General features: G+C 49.5%; 1 protein-coding gene across 1 annotated transcript in view; it reads right to left on the bottom strand.

Moving 5' to 3' along the window:
- Nucleotides 1–15,075, bottom strand: part of FBN3 (fibrillin 3) — a 170,276-nt gene that overhangs the window by 91,414 nt on the left and 63,787 nt on the right. The window contains exon 7 of the mRNA XM_074977926.1: nt 7,101–7,226. Within this exon, the coding sequence (XP_074834027.1) occupies nt 7,101–7,226 (126 nt within the window). The remainder of the gene's footprint in view (nt 1–7,100; nt 7,227–15,075) is intronic.

Here is a 15,075-nt window from a genome sequence, read left to right on the forward strand (position 1 = left end):
ACAGGAAGTTTCCCTACAAAGAAGCAATTGGAGATCTGATGTGTTTATCACATCAAACTATTGTCTGTTCCTGAGAGAAATGAACAATCATATATGTACAAGGGGTGGGAAAGAATTTCCAGCTGTTAAACATACAGGATTCACTCCAGACTCCAGAAGTTGGATGTAGGACAGGAGCTAAGTGTAGGAAAATCTTCACTGAACTCCAGTAAGTGATGCTGTATGGAGCTTGGGGAACAGATATGCCTGGAATGATTAACTATTAATGCTTCCAGGCCCTCACGCATTAGAAACACCATCTGTCTCTGTCTCTGTTCCTCCCAAGATAGGATCCTCCTAGTAAAAACAATATAAAAATTGTCTGCATCACATGAGACACTGTCTAAATTCCCACAGAGCAATTCCAGGTGGGAGTTCCAATCCTCAAGAATACAAGATGATTGTTAATCACCAAGGCGAGCATGTCTCAGGATTTACATAGATATGAAACTTCTTTCTTTCTTTCTTTCATTCTTTCTTTCTCCCAACCTAGGTAGAAAGAACTTGAAAGGTTACCAGAAAATGGTCTGACATTGTCTGTTGTCATTGTGATGGGTGGGGGAGAACTGAGTTATGCCAATTAGAATTAATTTGAGGTGAGACAGAAGGTCCTATGGGGCAAACTGATCATTACCCCCAAGAAATCCAAGTCTCATTCCCCCCAGAAGATAAAACATACCTGTGCCTTATAAACGGAACAGCTCCTGGACAGTCTGCTCTGTCCATCAGAATGTCTGCACCCATTTGCCTCATGCCTCCCTGGAACTGGGCAGTGTCCCTTGTTCGGTGAATAGCATGACCTGCACATGTGCCTTTCCAAAGGCTGTGCAGTGTGGCCATTGGATTTGGAAGATTAGGCAGGACCATATCAGTTTTCATTACACGTAAGTGTGCCACATTAGAAGGAATGGGGACTGTGCACGGCTCAAAGAAAAAGGAATGCTGAAGGACATAAACCAAGGCATAGATGCTGTGTGCTTACCAAGGGGGAAATTCCAGGGAATAACACAACTCCTGGAGTGAATTAAACATAAAACCTTTCAGTAAGAAAAGGATCGAAGAAATTTATTCTGCACGAACAGCATTCGCAGCAGAGAAACTGGGAGTAGACATCTCAGCCGGAAGGGTATGTCTGCAGCTGGCCTGTGCCAGGGGACTAGGGCTGTGAGGTTTTTTCCTTGCAGTGCAGCCTCCAGGCCTGGCCTGGGATATGAGTTTTAGGACCCCGCAGGGAGGTGGGTTCCCAGGGCTGTAGTCCCAGGGGGAAGTCTGTACAAGCCCTGTGAGCCCGAGTCAGCCAGCAAGGGCCAGACATGGGTTCTTCGCTGTGCAGACAAACTCTGCCCCATGAGCGTCTTACAAAAAACAGATGGTGGCCCCTCCAGCCAGTCTGGGAGCCAGGGTATCTAAAACTGAGATAGCCATGTGGGACCCCAGAGCTGACTGAACCCACAACGAAATAGAAATGCCTGCAGGTTTAGCAGGGTAAGAAGACGTCATGAAGTCACATTTCAGAGACTGCAGTTCTCCTTCTAGTCTTCAAGATAAGTAAGGTGGTGAGGTCTGTTGCTGAGTCTGCACTCTCCAGTGAGACCTCTACCCAAACCTTCAACGGCAGCTAATGCTGTGCACCTTCTTCCTTAATCAGTCAAAGCCAACTGGCCAAAGTGAGCTTTGAGACATCACTTTAAGCAACCTCTTTCTATGTTCTAAACTTCTCCCTTTCAAACCTAACCACTGGTGGGGTAGCAAGGCCACACTCAGAGAACCATAGAGTTCTATGTATCATAGAATCATAGAAACATAGACATAGGATGAGTATAAACATACGGCTGGAGAATGCCGGGCAGTAATCAGGAAAGCAAAAGCACAATTGGAACTGCAGCTGGCAAGAGATGTGAAGAGTAACAAGGGTTTCTACAGGCATGTGAACAATAAACGGGTTATCAGAGAAGGTGTGGGGCCATTACTGGATGAGGGAGGTAACCTAGTGACAGATGATGCAAGAGAAGCTGAAGTACTCAATGCTTTTTTCACCTCAGTCTTCACAGACAAAGTCAACTTCCCCAAGACGGTCCTAGACAATGCAGTATGGGAAGGTGGAGGGCAGCCATCTGTGGGGAAGGAACAAGTTCTGAGCTATCTAGGAAAGACTAGATGTGCACAAGTCCATGGGTCTGGATTTAATGCACCCCAGGGTACTGAGGGAATTGGCAGAGGTCATTGCTGAACCTTTGGCCATTATCCTTGAAGACTCTGGGACATACCGGATGACTGGAAGAAGGCAAACATAGTGCCATCTTTAAAAAAGGAAAGAAGGACAATCCAGGGAACTATAGACCAGTCAGCCTTACCTCAATCCCTGGGAAAATAATGGAGGAAATATTCAAGGAATCCATTTTGGAGCACTTGGAAGAGGGGAAAGTGATCAAAAGTAGCCAACATGGATTCACCAGGAGCAAGTCCTGCCTGACCAATCTGATTAGCTTCTATGACAAGGTAACAAGCTCTGTGGACATGGGGAAGTCAGCGGATGTGATATACCTTGACTTCAGCAAGGCTTTTGATATGGTCTCCCACAACATTCTTGTCCATAAATTAAGGAAATATGGATTGGATCCTTGGACTATAAGATGGATAGAAAGCTGGCTTGATGGTCGGGCCCAACGGGAAGTGGTCAGTGGCTCAATATCTGGATGGCGGTCTGTTTCAAGCAGAGTGCTGCAAGGCTTGGTTCTGGGGCTGGTGTTATTCAACCTCTTTATTAATGACCTGGATGAGGGACTGGATTGTACCCTCAGCAAGTTTGCGGATGACACAAAACTAGGGGGAGAGGTAGATTCATGGGAGGGTAGAGAGAGAATCCAGAGGGACCTGGATAAATTGGAGGATTGGGCCAAAAGAAATCTGATGAGGTTCAATAAGGAGAAGTGTAGAGTCCTGCACCTGGGGCGGAAGAATCCCAAGCATTGTTATAGGCTAGGGACCGACTGGCTCAGCAGCAGTACGATGGAAAGGGACCTAGGGGTTATGGTGGATGAAAGGCTGGATATGAGTAAACAGTGTGCCCTTGTAGCCAAGAAGGCTAACAGCATACTAGGGTACATTAGGAGGAGCATTTCAAGCAGACCTAGAGAAGTAGTTATTCCTCTTTATTTGGCACTGGTGAGGCCACATCTGGAATATTGTATCCAGTTTTGGGCCCCCCGGTACAAAAAGGATGTGGATTTGCTGGAGCAGGTTCAGCGAAGGGCAACAAAAATGATTAAGGGTCTGGAGCACAAGACCTATGAGGATAGGCTGAGGGATTTGGGTTTGTTTAGTTTACAGAAGAGAAGACTTAGAGATGATTTAATAGCAGCCTTCAACTTCCTGAAGGGGAGCTCTAAAAAAGGAGGATGAGAAACTGTTCTCAGTGGTGTCAGATGGCAGAACAAGGACTAATGGTCTGAAGTTGAAGAGGGAGAGGTGTAGGTTAGATATTAGGAAAAACTACTTCACCAGGCGGATGGTGAAGCACTGGAATGCGTTGCCTAGAGAGGTGGTGGATTCTCCATCCCTTGAGGTTTATAAGTCCTGGCTGGACAAGGTCCTGGCTGGGATGATTTAGTGGGGGTTGATCCTGCTTGAAGCAGGAGGCTAGCCTAGATGACCTCCTGAGGTCCCTTCCAGCCCTGTGATTCTGTGATTCTGGGTCTGGAAGGGACCTCAGGAGGTCATTGAGTCCAGCCCCCTGCCTAAAGCAGGATCAACCCTAAGTCATCCCAGCCAGGACTTTATCAAGCCAGGACTCAAAAAACCTCTAGGGATGGAGGTTCCACCACTTCTCAAGCTAAAGCATTCCAGTGCTTCACCACCCTCCTGGTGAAATAGTTTTTCCTAATATGCAAACTACTCCTCTCCCTTTTTAACTTCAGACCATTGCTCTTTGTTCTGCCATCCTTCACTACTGAGAACAGCCTCTCTCCATCCTCTTTAGAACCTCCCTTCAGAAAGCTGAAGGCTGCTATCAAATCGCCCCGCACTCTTCTCTTCCATAAACTAAATAAACCCAAATCCCTCAGTCTCTCTTCATAGGTCAAGTGCTTCAGCCCCCTAATCATTTTTGTTGGCCTCTGCTGAACCTGCTCCAATGCATCCACATTCTTTCTATGCTGGGGGACCAGAGCTGGATGCAATACTCCAGATGTGGCCTCATCAATGCCGAATAGAGGGGAATAATAACTTCTCTAGATCTGCTGGAAATGCTCCTCCTAATGCACCCCAATATGCCATTAGCCTTCTTGGCTACAAAGGGCACACTGTTGACTCATATCCAGCCTCTCATCCACCATAATCCCCAGGTGCTTTTCTGCTGACTGCTACTTGGCCAGTCTGTCCCCAGCCTGTAATAGTGCTTGGGATTCTTCCATCCCAAGTGCAGGACTCTGCACTTGTTCTTGTTGAACCTCATCAGATTTCCTTTGGCCCAATCCTCCAATTTGCCTTTTGGCCCTATCCCTACCTTCCAATATACAATATACATACCTCTCCTTCAGTTTAGTCTCATCCGTAAATTTGCTGAGGGTGCAATCCACCCCCTCATTCAGGCCATTAAAAAAGATGTTGAACAATACCAGCCCTAGAACCAATCCTTGGGGCGCTCCACTTGAAACTGACTGCCAACCAGACATAGATCCATTGATCATTACCCATTGGGCCCAACCATCTAGCCACCTTTCTGCCTATCTTATATTTCATGTATCCAATCCATACTTCCTTAATTTATGAGCAAGAATGTTGTGGGAGACTGTATCAAAAGCTTTGCTAAAGTCAAGGAATATCACATTCATTGACTTCCCCATGTCCACAGAGCCAGTTACCTCATCATAAACCTAATCAGATTGGTCAGGCACAACTTGCCCTTGGTGAATGCATGTTGACTACTCTTGATCACTTTCCCTCTTCCACATGCCTCAAAATGGATTCCTTGAGTATCCTTTCCATGATTTTTCCAGGGACTGAGGTGAGGCTGACTGGTCTACTGTTCTCTGGAGTGTCCTTCCTTCCTTTTTTAAAGATGGGCACTGCATTTGCCTTTTTCCAATCATCAGGGACCTCCCCCAATCTCCATGAGTTTTCAAAGATTATGTTCAAAGGCTCTGCAATGACATCTGTCAATTCCCTCAGTACCCTTGGATGCAATTAATCTGGACCCATCGATTTGTGTTTGTCTAGCTTTTCTAAATAGCTCTTAACTTGTTTTCTCCCCACCAAGGGCTGCCCATCTCCTTCCCATACTGCATTGCCTAGTGCTATAGTCTCAGAGCTGACCTTGTCTGTGAAGATTGAGGCAAAAAAGCATTGAGTACTCCAGCCTTTCCCCACATTATCTGTAACCAGGTTACTTCCCTCATCCAGTAACAACCCCACACCCTCCCTGATCATCCTCTTATTGTTAACACATCTATAAAAACCCTTCTTGTTGCCCTTCATGTCCCTTCCTAGCTGCAATTCTAATTGTGCTTTCACCTTCCTGATTGCTCCCCAGCATTCTCCAGCCATAGATTTGTATTTCTCCTAGTCATCTGTCCAAGTTTCCACCTCTCATATGCATCCCTTTTGAGTTTAAGCTCACCAAGGATTTCCCTGGTAAAGCAAGCTGGTTGCCTACCATATTTGCTTTTCTAACTGCACATGGGGATGGCTTGTTCCTCTGCCTTCAATAAGACTTCTTTAAAATACTGCCAGTTCTCCTGAACTCCTCTCCCCCTTCACACTCCTCAAAGGGCTTTAAAATCGAGCACACCCTTGCTCCTTGGAGAAATCCTGGAAGGGTAACACATGCCATTGCTCTTTGGTGTATCTGCTGAGCCTTAGCTGCTTGCAAGACTGTGTGCAGTGCATACAAGCTTGGGCTGCACCCACACTTTATGGGTACACTTCTGGGTGAACTAACGAGCCGTTGACTGGTTAAAAGAAACAATTCAGATGTTCAAGTTAAAAGTTGTCCTGAAAAGAACTGAGCAAGACTTTAGTAAGCCAGTGCTCCCTGGACCCAGTAAAAAGGGACTCTCCTGGTCGTTTCCATTAGAACAGAGGCTGGTAATGTGTAGTAAATTGGCCAGTCTGGTTTGCTAGATTTCAGCATTTTGACCTAACTGGCAGCACAGCCCACTCACAAAACTGACCCCTTCACACTCACAATGAGTGACTCTGAAGTATAAATAGCCTGGGCCAAGCTCAGAGCCAGTGTAAGCAGGTAGACTGAAGTCAATGGAGGGGCAAGTGCTTACACCAGCTGTGCATGTGTCAGCTTTGCAACATGGTGATTGGGTGAAGGAGGCAGGTGTAGGATGTTGTATATGCCCTGGGAGTCATTTTGTGTCCAGGTCCCGAGAAAGGAACACAGCCACACAGTAAATGAAATTCTGTAGCAAGAATGCACTGCAGGAATGAGGAGTGCCCTCCAGCACTACATATCAGGCCTTGTTCCCCTCATGCAGATGGCTGGCACAGGCTGTGGCTCACTTCACTGTGATGGTTGCCTACCAGGTAGGGTACAGGATAAGTACCCACAGGCCTATGGCACATAGATCACTGGCAAGGGCCAATCCCTTGCCTGTGTACAGGCCAGTGTGTGGGACATGTGCAGCTGGGTACTGTGGGCACCACTAGCTGGTATGTGGGCTGGCTAGCCCTGGCGCAGGCCCTGTGAGCGAGCACACAGGATGTAAGTTTCTGGCTGTGCTACACCCAGGCAGACAGCGTCTGTGCCACTGGGATGGGTGGGATGCATGTGGGATGGGTCAGTGTAGGCAACACATGGCTGCCTTGCTGGGTGGGGGAGCATGCCGCTGAGGCACCTTTTGGAGATGAATGAAGCGGGTCCGGGGGCAGCTGTCAGCGTTCTGAACATAATGGCATAAAAGCAGCTAGTTTTGGGTCTGCGGGGTGCTGTGCAACACTGACAGCTCTGCACAGAGCCCCGGTGGAACACCACTTCTGGCCCAAGCTGAACCTTGGCACTCCGACTCCAGGAACGAGCCGCTGCTCTCTGAGACAGGGCTCCTGCAGCTTACCCATGCAGCGGGATCCATCTGGACTGGCCATGAAGCCATGTGGGCAGGTGCACACATAGCTGCCTGCTGTGTTGGTGCACTCGCCTCCATCGCACACCCCAGGGATCGTGGCACACTCGTCCACATCTGGAAAGAAGAAGACACCGGGTCAGGCTTCACTGCGGAGATGATTTGCACCACCTTTTCTTCTGACCCCCCCAAAGTCGTCTGTTGTGAAGACACACCTGGAATTCCAGGCTGTCACCTGCACTCCAAGGGCCTGGCTGGCCTCTGCCACCTTTTGAGTGGTAGCTCGAGCTGAAGCTTTTGCAGAATGGATACTGTGATTAATCCCCTCCTCTCCATCCCCATGGTTCTGCAGGTTGCCTCACCACAGGTTCAGCTGAGGGCAGACAAGAGGAATGCCAGGAGAAAGGCAGTTGGGAATTTTCTGGCTGAAGGCCAGCAGAGACCCTGGGGTCCCCAGCCGAACCTCTCCAGCTGGCAGCTCCCGCTGAGCTAGGCAGAGCCATCAAGGGGACCAGCTCATCTCCAGAGGCTTTGCTGCACTTCTCAGCCTCTAGCTCCAGGCACTGCTTGCAGCCCTGGGCTGTGCCACACTGCTTGCCCAGGTCCTGAATCGGGGCCAACACAGGCTCTCCTGTGGCTACTGGACAAGTAAGCAAATGCTGCAGTTGCCATGGGCATGGCAGACCATGGTCCCGCCCCCTCTCCCCTTCTCCAAGCCAGGAGGGAAAGTCAGGCACCAAGTGGCTGTTATACCACATTCAAAAGCAGGGGTGGGCAAACTACAGCTCACAGACCACACCCAGCCCCACAGGCCTTCGTATCTGCCCAGCGAGCACGGGGGGGGGGTGCCCTATTCCATCCACCTAGCGCTCCCCAGCCTCCCACCATCTCCCAGCATCTGTGGAGACACACTGCCAGGCGGGCTGGGCCATGCTGTGTGTGGGATCAGAACTGGAGCCCTGCCTGGCTGTGAGCTCAGTCCCATCCTGGTCTCCTACAAGAGCCTCAAAACCACTCAGGGGCTGCACCAAGCCCAGCTAGGCTGCCTCTGCCTATGGCAGGGCCACCAGAAATCCCCAGTGGTACCCCAGCTCCACATGCCAGGAGTCCCCACCTCAGCCCACCATACAATTTCCATACCTAGATGCAGCTTGCCCACCCCCATTCAAAAGGGAGATCCTCGCCGAGCCCCTCAGTGCTCGCAGGAGCTCCTGCAGGGGTTGCCCACCGACTGGCACCGCACTATTTTAGGTGGCCAAAGCGCTTTGTATAGGATTCTGCTGGCAGTGTCAGTGGGTGCCAGGCACTTGTCTCACTGTCTCCATCTCCACCAAGAACGGTTCCAGCTCCAGGGCTGTTTCATCCTTAGTGAGCATTTAATACCTTTTGGGAAGTCAGCAAATGGGACAGCCAGGCCATGGCTAGATGGCTGGACACCTGGAGAAGGAAACGCTGGACACTGTCACTTGCCCAGTACCCAGCCCAGGACCAGTCAGAAGGTATTGCAAGACCACTTGCTCAGCAGCTTCCCTGGCCTGGCCAGCATGTGCTAGACAAAAGGATGTGGTGAAAGCTGAGTGACCAACTTCTGGCTGACCTAAGGACAACAGAAGGCAAGGCCCAAATATTGCAGCAAGTCTTTTGGCAGCTGAGCCCAGCAGTGGGGCAGGAAGGCTGCCCATGAGGCTGCAACAGAGGCCCTGGGACTGACAAGAACTGTTTCAGCAGTAACAAAACTCACCCTGCGGCAAGCGAGCTGCTTCTGTTTGAGCATGCCAGGTGCTCCCCAAGCACCGATGAACGAGCCCAGGGAGAGAGGGCAATGCTGCTCCCAGGCTCTGGCTCAGAGAGGCCGTGCACAGCTCAGTGTTCACACGGAATTCTGTGGCAGAGATGGGACTAGAAGCCAGTTCTGCGCCTGCACCCTGAGCTTAGCTTCAGGACCATCCTCTCCCTTCCTCAGCCTTGGAATTCCCACTGTTCTGAACAAGTGGCTTCAGGGGCTTATTCCTGACTTTGGGCAGCCACTGTGGACAATCTGACCCAAGAGCTGAACTGTGCTGGAACTCAATGCACGCCAGAGGTCTCAGGACGTGAGCCTGGAGAGTCACCAGGTTTCCAGAGCTCCCCTGGCTAATAGCCACAAGCACAGAACCAGAAATAAGCATCCCATCGGTTATTTCTCTTTCTTTCTTCTTGCCAACCTGTGTTAATAATCTGCATGGCCCAGCGAAAGTCTAGCTTGTGGCAGACACAGCCAGCTAGTGCAGGGGAACCACACTGACAGTCCAGTGGTTACGAGGTGCTGGAAAACACAACACAGGAGTAAGGAGCCAGGAGAGGAAAATGAGTTCAGCAACTCTGGAAACTGAGGTTCTTGGGGCACTGTGCTGTTGGCTGCAGGAGCCAGGGATCAATGGAACAGGCCAAGAACAGAGATGATTTATGCTCGATTCACACACTGCAAATATTAGCCCACTGTTTGCAGCCATGTTCACTAAATATGGTACTGCTGAAAATTGCATTGGACTGATCTGTCAGGAGGGGTTGTAGGTCACATGAAACTAGCTCATCAACCGCAGGCTGCAGAGGGAGACCAGGACCAGTGGGAAGACATGTTGCACAGGGGGCCAGGATCATTGGGGGACAGGCTACAACGGAGGCCGAGATTAGCAGGGGGCAGGATCAATGGTGGGGGCAGGCTGCACAAGGAGGCTGGGATCAGTGGCAGGGAGGCTGCAGAGGGGCAGGGATTGGCGGCAGGGGCAGGCTGCACAGGGAGGCCAGGATCAGCAGTGGGGGGCAGGCTGCAGGGAGGGCTGGGATTGGCAGGGGTCAGGCTGCACAGGGGACCAGGATCAGCAGGGGGAAGGCTGCACAGGGGGCAGGGATCAGTGGGGGCCAGACTGCGTGGACAGATGGATGCCATGTACTCAAAATTTGCCCCTTTACCTTCAGGAAGGGCTGGGAGACGCTGATGTGGTTTCAGGTGGTCCAAGGACTACTGTCCATTCCCCCATACAAGCTCCCAGTTCCCTTCAGCCCTTCCTTGTGGTTCCATTCCAAACAAAGCCTCTCCCTGATGCGCCGCACTCTGCCAGCTGACAGGTGAGACTTCACACTTAGCAAGGGAGCGGCAAAGCTCCAGAGAAAGTGCTCTACTCAGGGGGCTGGTGGCTGCGGGGAGGGGGAAATTTTAGCACTCAGTCTCCCCTGGCATTTAGTTACAGGCTCTGCTGGGCCAGGGTTTGCAGAGCTCTCTACAGACAAGCGTTTCATGGAGAGAACACAGGTTGAACTGTTCGCAGGAGCTGTTCAAAGGGTTTGCCTGGCTCACCCTCCTGGCTTATATCAGAGCTCTAGAGTCAGCCACAGGCAAGCATCTAGCTACAGCACTTGCACTACCACAGCATGAATCAGAACAGGCAGGTGCGAAGAGAACTGCCTTCCATGCTTAAGGACAGGTGCCCCAGTCCACAGGGCAGAACACACTGCAAACCCTCTTGCCCACAAGTCCGGGGCAGTGAGAACAGTGATAGAAAAGTGAGAAACAAGCAACTGTTTGTCCTCCAGAAGAAGCTTTGCTTGTGAGCTCTGGATTTCTCTGCAGCCTTTATTTTTCCTCCTTCACTTCTCCATTACTTATGTCTTCTGTGTCTCTTGGCTCTGCCAGTTAGATTCACTCAGTGCTGAAGCCAAGAGAACACCTGATAGGACATGCTGATTTTGGCACCCCTGGGCTAGCCCAAGCCTATGCTAGAGTCACAGTGGCCATGTTGCTATTTTAAGCCTGCTAACCTGAGCCCTGAGACTCAAGCGTGAGTCTGTCTAGCTTGTCCTGCTGCAGTGTTGATACTGTCACACTGCCTCCACTGAGGCCATTACAACCCCCTGTGAAAATCACAGCAATACTCTGTAGGCTTCATACGTCTGACAATGGCAGAAGTCAGCGCTAGTGTTGATTTTGGACCCAGTCTCCATTTTGGTGGGTTCGACTTGGCCTGATCCTTTGAGACATAAAATGCTGGAAGCCAAGGGCTACAGAGTAGCAGTCTACAAAATCTGTCCATGTTCCAGTCCCACCTTCCCATTTTCTTAAATAAACCAAAAGCTAGCAGGGAAAATGTCTTTGGGGCACGTAGTGGAGCTCATGGCTCATCAGCCGCCCCTCGTGCAGCTCACGGGACTCTCCGCCCTTCCTTTACAGTGAGCACAAAGAAACCACAGAGAAAATTAATGGCACCCTCCAAACCACACAAGATCCATGGAAATGAGCTTGAAATAGACCCAAACAATGCAGCCTTCTGTGGAGGCTTTGTAAGCAAATTGAAAACAGGCTAATCCAAGGGCTATCCTGTTCCATTTGCTAGGAAAAGGGGCCAGCAGAGTGTGTCTGTTCATGGGAACGATTCAGGCAAGCCAGGAAAGCTCATTCCACTTTAGAAGCTTGAATGGAATTTAACAGAACAGAACAGAACAGAACAGAACAGAACAGAACAGAACAGAGAACCTTGTCTTCCCTAGGAAATTGCAAACCTTGCCCTTGGTGACAAAACGACCTGACACAATGGCCATTTGGGAGTAAGAGTGATGTCTGATACACAATAGCAAGAAAAAGTGATGTAACTGCAGAGAAATGTGAAGGCAGGCTGACCCAGGCCCCAGACAGGCAGAATGGGTCAGACACCAACTGCGTGACTGTTTAAATTCTAAATTTTGAATTCTGATTGCAGGTGATTTCAGTTTCAGTTACTGAGGCAGTTGGGATTGTGCGCCTGGGAGGGTTGGAACCTTGGTTGATCCCTTGTTCCCTTGATTGCCTTTGATCAGCCTCAGGATCAGCCTTCCCCTGTGAGACTAACAAGGGGCAGGCCTGACCTAGGTTTGCAGCCTTCAAAAAACCAGAGTCAGAGCGACCAGGACAGTGAAGCAGCAGAGGAGTTTTAAAAGGGAGTTTGATAGAGGGAGTGTGACAGAGGGGGGTCCACTATGGGTAGGAAGACCCGCAATACCTCTGCCAGCACTGCTCCTGTCTCCTCCACCTGTGCCTGTAGTCAGACAGACCAGGGATGCCTCCACCCAGGCTCTGGTGTGGTTTTGCAGGGACTGTGACTTGCAATTCCTACTTACTGAAGTCCAGGCTGGGGGGGTGACCATCCCTTGTGGAAGGTGTCTTCTGATGGAATCTCTCAGGAAGCAGGTGGGAGAGCTACAGGAGGAGGTGGCTTTGCTAAGGAGTAACGTCCATGAGCAATTCCTGGACAGCGTCCATGTGGAAACAGCTGAGGTTAAGGTAGCTGTCCCACCACAAAGACTGACACGCTGTCGGTGGAGGAGGAGATGGCTCAGGGGGACACTGGCAGCTGGTCACTTCTGGCAGCAGGCAACACTTCACTCCTGCTCTCAACTCTCCCATCATGGTACTGGGAAACCATTATGGTGTTCTGGATACCGGAGATACAGCACATAAGGAATCACCCCCTACAGCAGAAGCGGAGAAGCTCGTACCCCCAAGGCTGGGAGGTCTGCGGCCACCACTATGAGGAAAACAAGAATTCTTGTGGCACCTTATAGACTAACAGATATGTTGGAGCATAAGCTTTCGTGGGCAAAGACCTGCTTCATCAGATGCATGAGTGTAGGGGCAGGGGGTGGTTTCAGAGGGGTATTTAAAGAGTGGGGTCCCAGAAAAAGGGAGGGCCAGAGCTGACAAGGTCTATTCAGCAATGTGGAAATGGCCCATTATCAATAGTAAGTATCAAAAGAGGCCTGGAACCAGCCCCTGCAACAGTCCTTGCTGCCAACTCTGCTCACATATCTACACCAGTGACATCATCACAGGACCTAACACCAACTATACCATCAGGGGCTCCTTCACCTGCACATCTACTAATATAATATATATGCCATCATGTGCCAGCAATGCCCCACTGCAATTTACATTGGCCAAACTGGACAGTCTCTCCGTAAAAGAATAAATGGACACAAATCAAACGTCAGGAATGGTAATGTACAGAAGCCTGTGGGGGAACACTTCAATCTCCCTGGACACTCAGTAGCAGATTTAATGGTGGCAGTACTGAAACAAAGAAATTTCAAAAATCAAATGGACAGAGGAATCTCTGAGCTGCAGTTTATTTGCAAATTTGAGTCCATTAACCAAGGATTAAACAGAGACTGGGAGTGGCTCGCAGCTTACAAAGGCAGTTCTCTGCCCTGGGTGTTAAGAGCTCCCCATTAAAGTCTGACAATGGCTCATATCCCCCTGTCTGATCTGACTTGTTTTTTCCTCTTTTGATACATGCTACTGATAATGGGCCATTTCCACCTTGCTAAATAGACCTTGTCAGCGCTGGCCCTCCCTTTTACTAGGACCCCACTCTTTAAATACCTCTCTGGAAACATCCCCCACCCCACGCATGCATCTGATGAAGCAGGTCTTTGCCCATGAACGCTTATGCTCCAAAATATCTGTTAGTCTTTAAGGTGCTGCAAGAATTCTTCTTGTTCTTGAAGCTACAGACTAACACGGCTACCTCTCTGATACTTGACACCATGAGGAAGAAACGTAGTGTAGTGGTGGTTGGAGACTCTCTTCTGAGGGGTACGCAGGAACCCATCTGTCGCCCTGACATATCATCCCGTGGGAGGTATGCTGCCTGCCAGGAGCCCGTATCTGAGATGTTATGGAGGTGCTGTTGAGGATTATCTGGCTTACTGACTGCTACTCATCCATGTGGGCACGAATGATTCTGTAAGGTGTAACCTTGAGCAGATCAAGCATGACTACAGGCCTCTGGGAGTACGGGTGAGGGAGTTGGGAATGCAGGTGGTGGTCTCCTCACTCCTTCATGCCAAAGGTAGGGGCCCAGGCAGAGACAGGTGCATGCCGGGCTGCGAGTACGCTGTCACCAGGAGCGTTTTGACTTCCTTGATCACGGGATGCTGTTCCATGAAGGACTGCTAAGCAAGGATGGAATTCACCTTTCGAGGAACGGGAAGAATGTGTTTGGATCAAGACTGGCTGACCAAGTGAGGAGGGCTTAAAACTAAGTTCGATGGGGGCAGGTGACCAAAGCCCACAGGTAAGTACAAAATCTGGAGACCTGGGAATTGGGTTGGAAAGGGGAGGGATCATGGGGCTATAATGGCAGAGAAAAAAGAGGGACTAGGCAGACCTGGGAGGCAAAAGCAAATCAGTATCTTAGATGCCTATATACAAATGCAAGAAGTATGGGTAATAAGTAGGAAGAACTTGAAATCCTAATAGATAAAAAAAACTACGACATAATTGGTATCACAGAGACTTGGTGGGATAATATGCATGATTGGAATATTGGCATACAAGGGTACAACTTACTCAGGAAGAATGCACAGGGTAACCAGGGAGGTGTTACCTCATATATTAAAAATGTGCACACCTGGACTGAGGTGGAGATGGATGCAGGAGACAAAGATGTTGCGAGTTTCTCAGTTAGGTTAAAAGGGGTAAAAAACAACGGTGATGTAATATTAGGGGTCAACTACCGACCACCTAGCCAGGTAGAAGAGATGGATGAGGCTTTTTCTAAAAAAGTAACAAAATTATCCAAAACACAGGATTTGGTGGTGATGGGGGACTTCAAGTATCCAGATATATGTCGATAAACTAACACAGTGAGGCACAGGATATCCAGAAAGTCCTTGGACTGCATGGATGACAATTTTTTTATTTCAAAAGTTGGAAAAAGCTACTGGGTGGGGAAGCAGTTCTAGATTTGATTTTAACAAATAGGGAGGAACCAGTTGAGAATTTGAAAGTGGAAGGCAGCTTGGGGAAAAGTGACCATTACAGAGTTCATGATTCTAAGAAATAATGAAAGGGAATACAAGAAAATAGAGCCAGTGGATTTCAGGAAAGCAAATTTTGGTAAACAGAGAGCTGGTAGGTAAGGTCCCATGGGAAGCAAGACTAAGAGGAAAAACA

Source organism: Carettochelys insculpta, chromosome 27, assembly GCF_033958435.1.
Source record: "Carettochelys insculpta isolate YL-2023 chromosome 27, ASM3395843v1, whole genome shotgun sequence".
Classification (NCBI taxonomy): Eukaryota; Metazoa; Chordata; order Testudines; family Carettochelyidae; genus Carettochelys; species Carettochelys insculpta.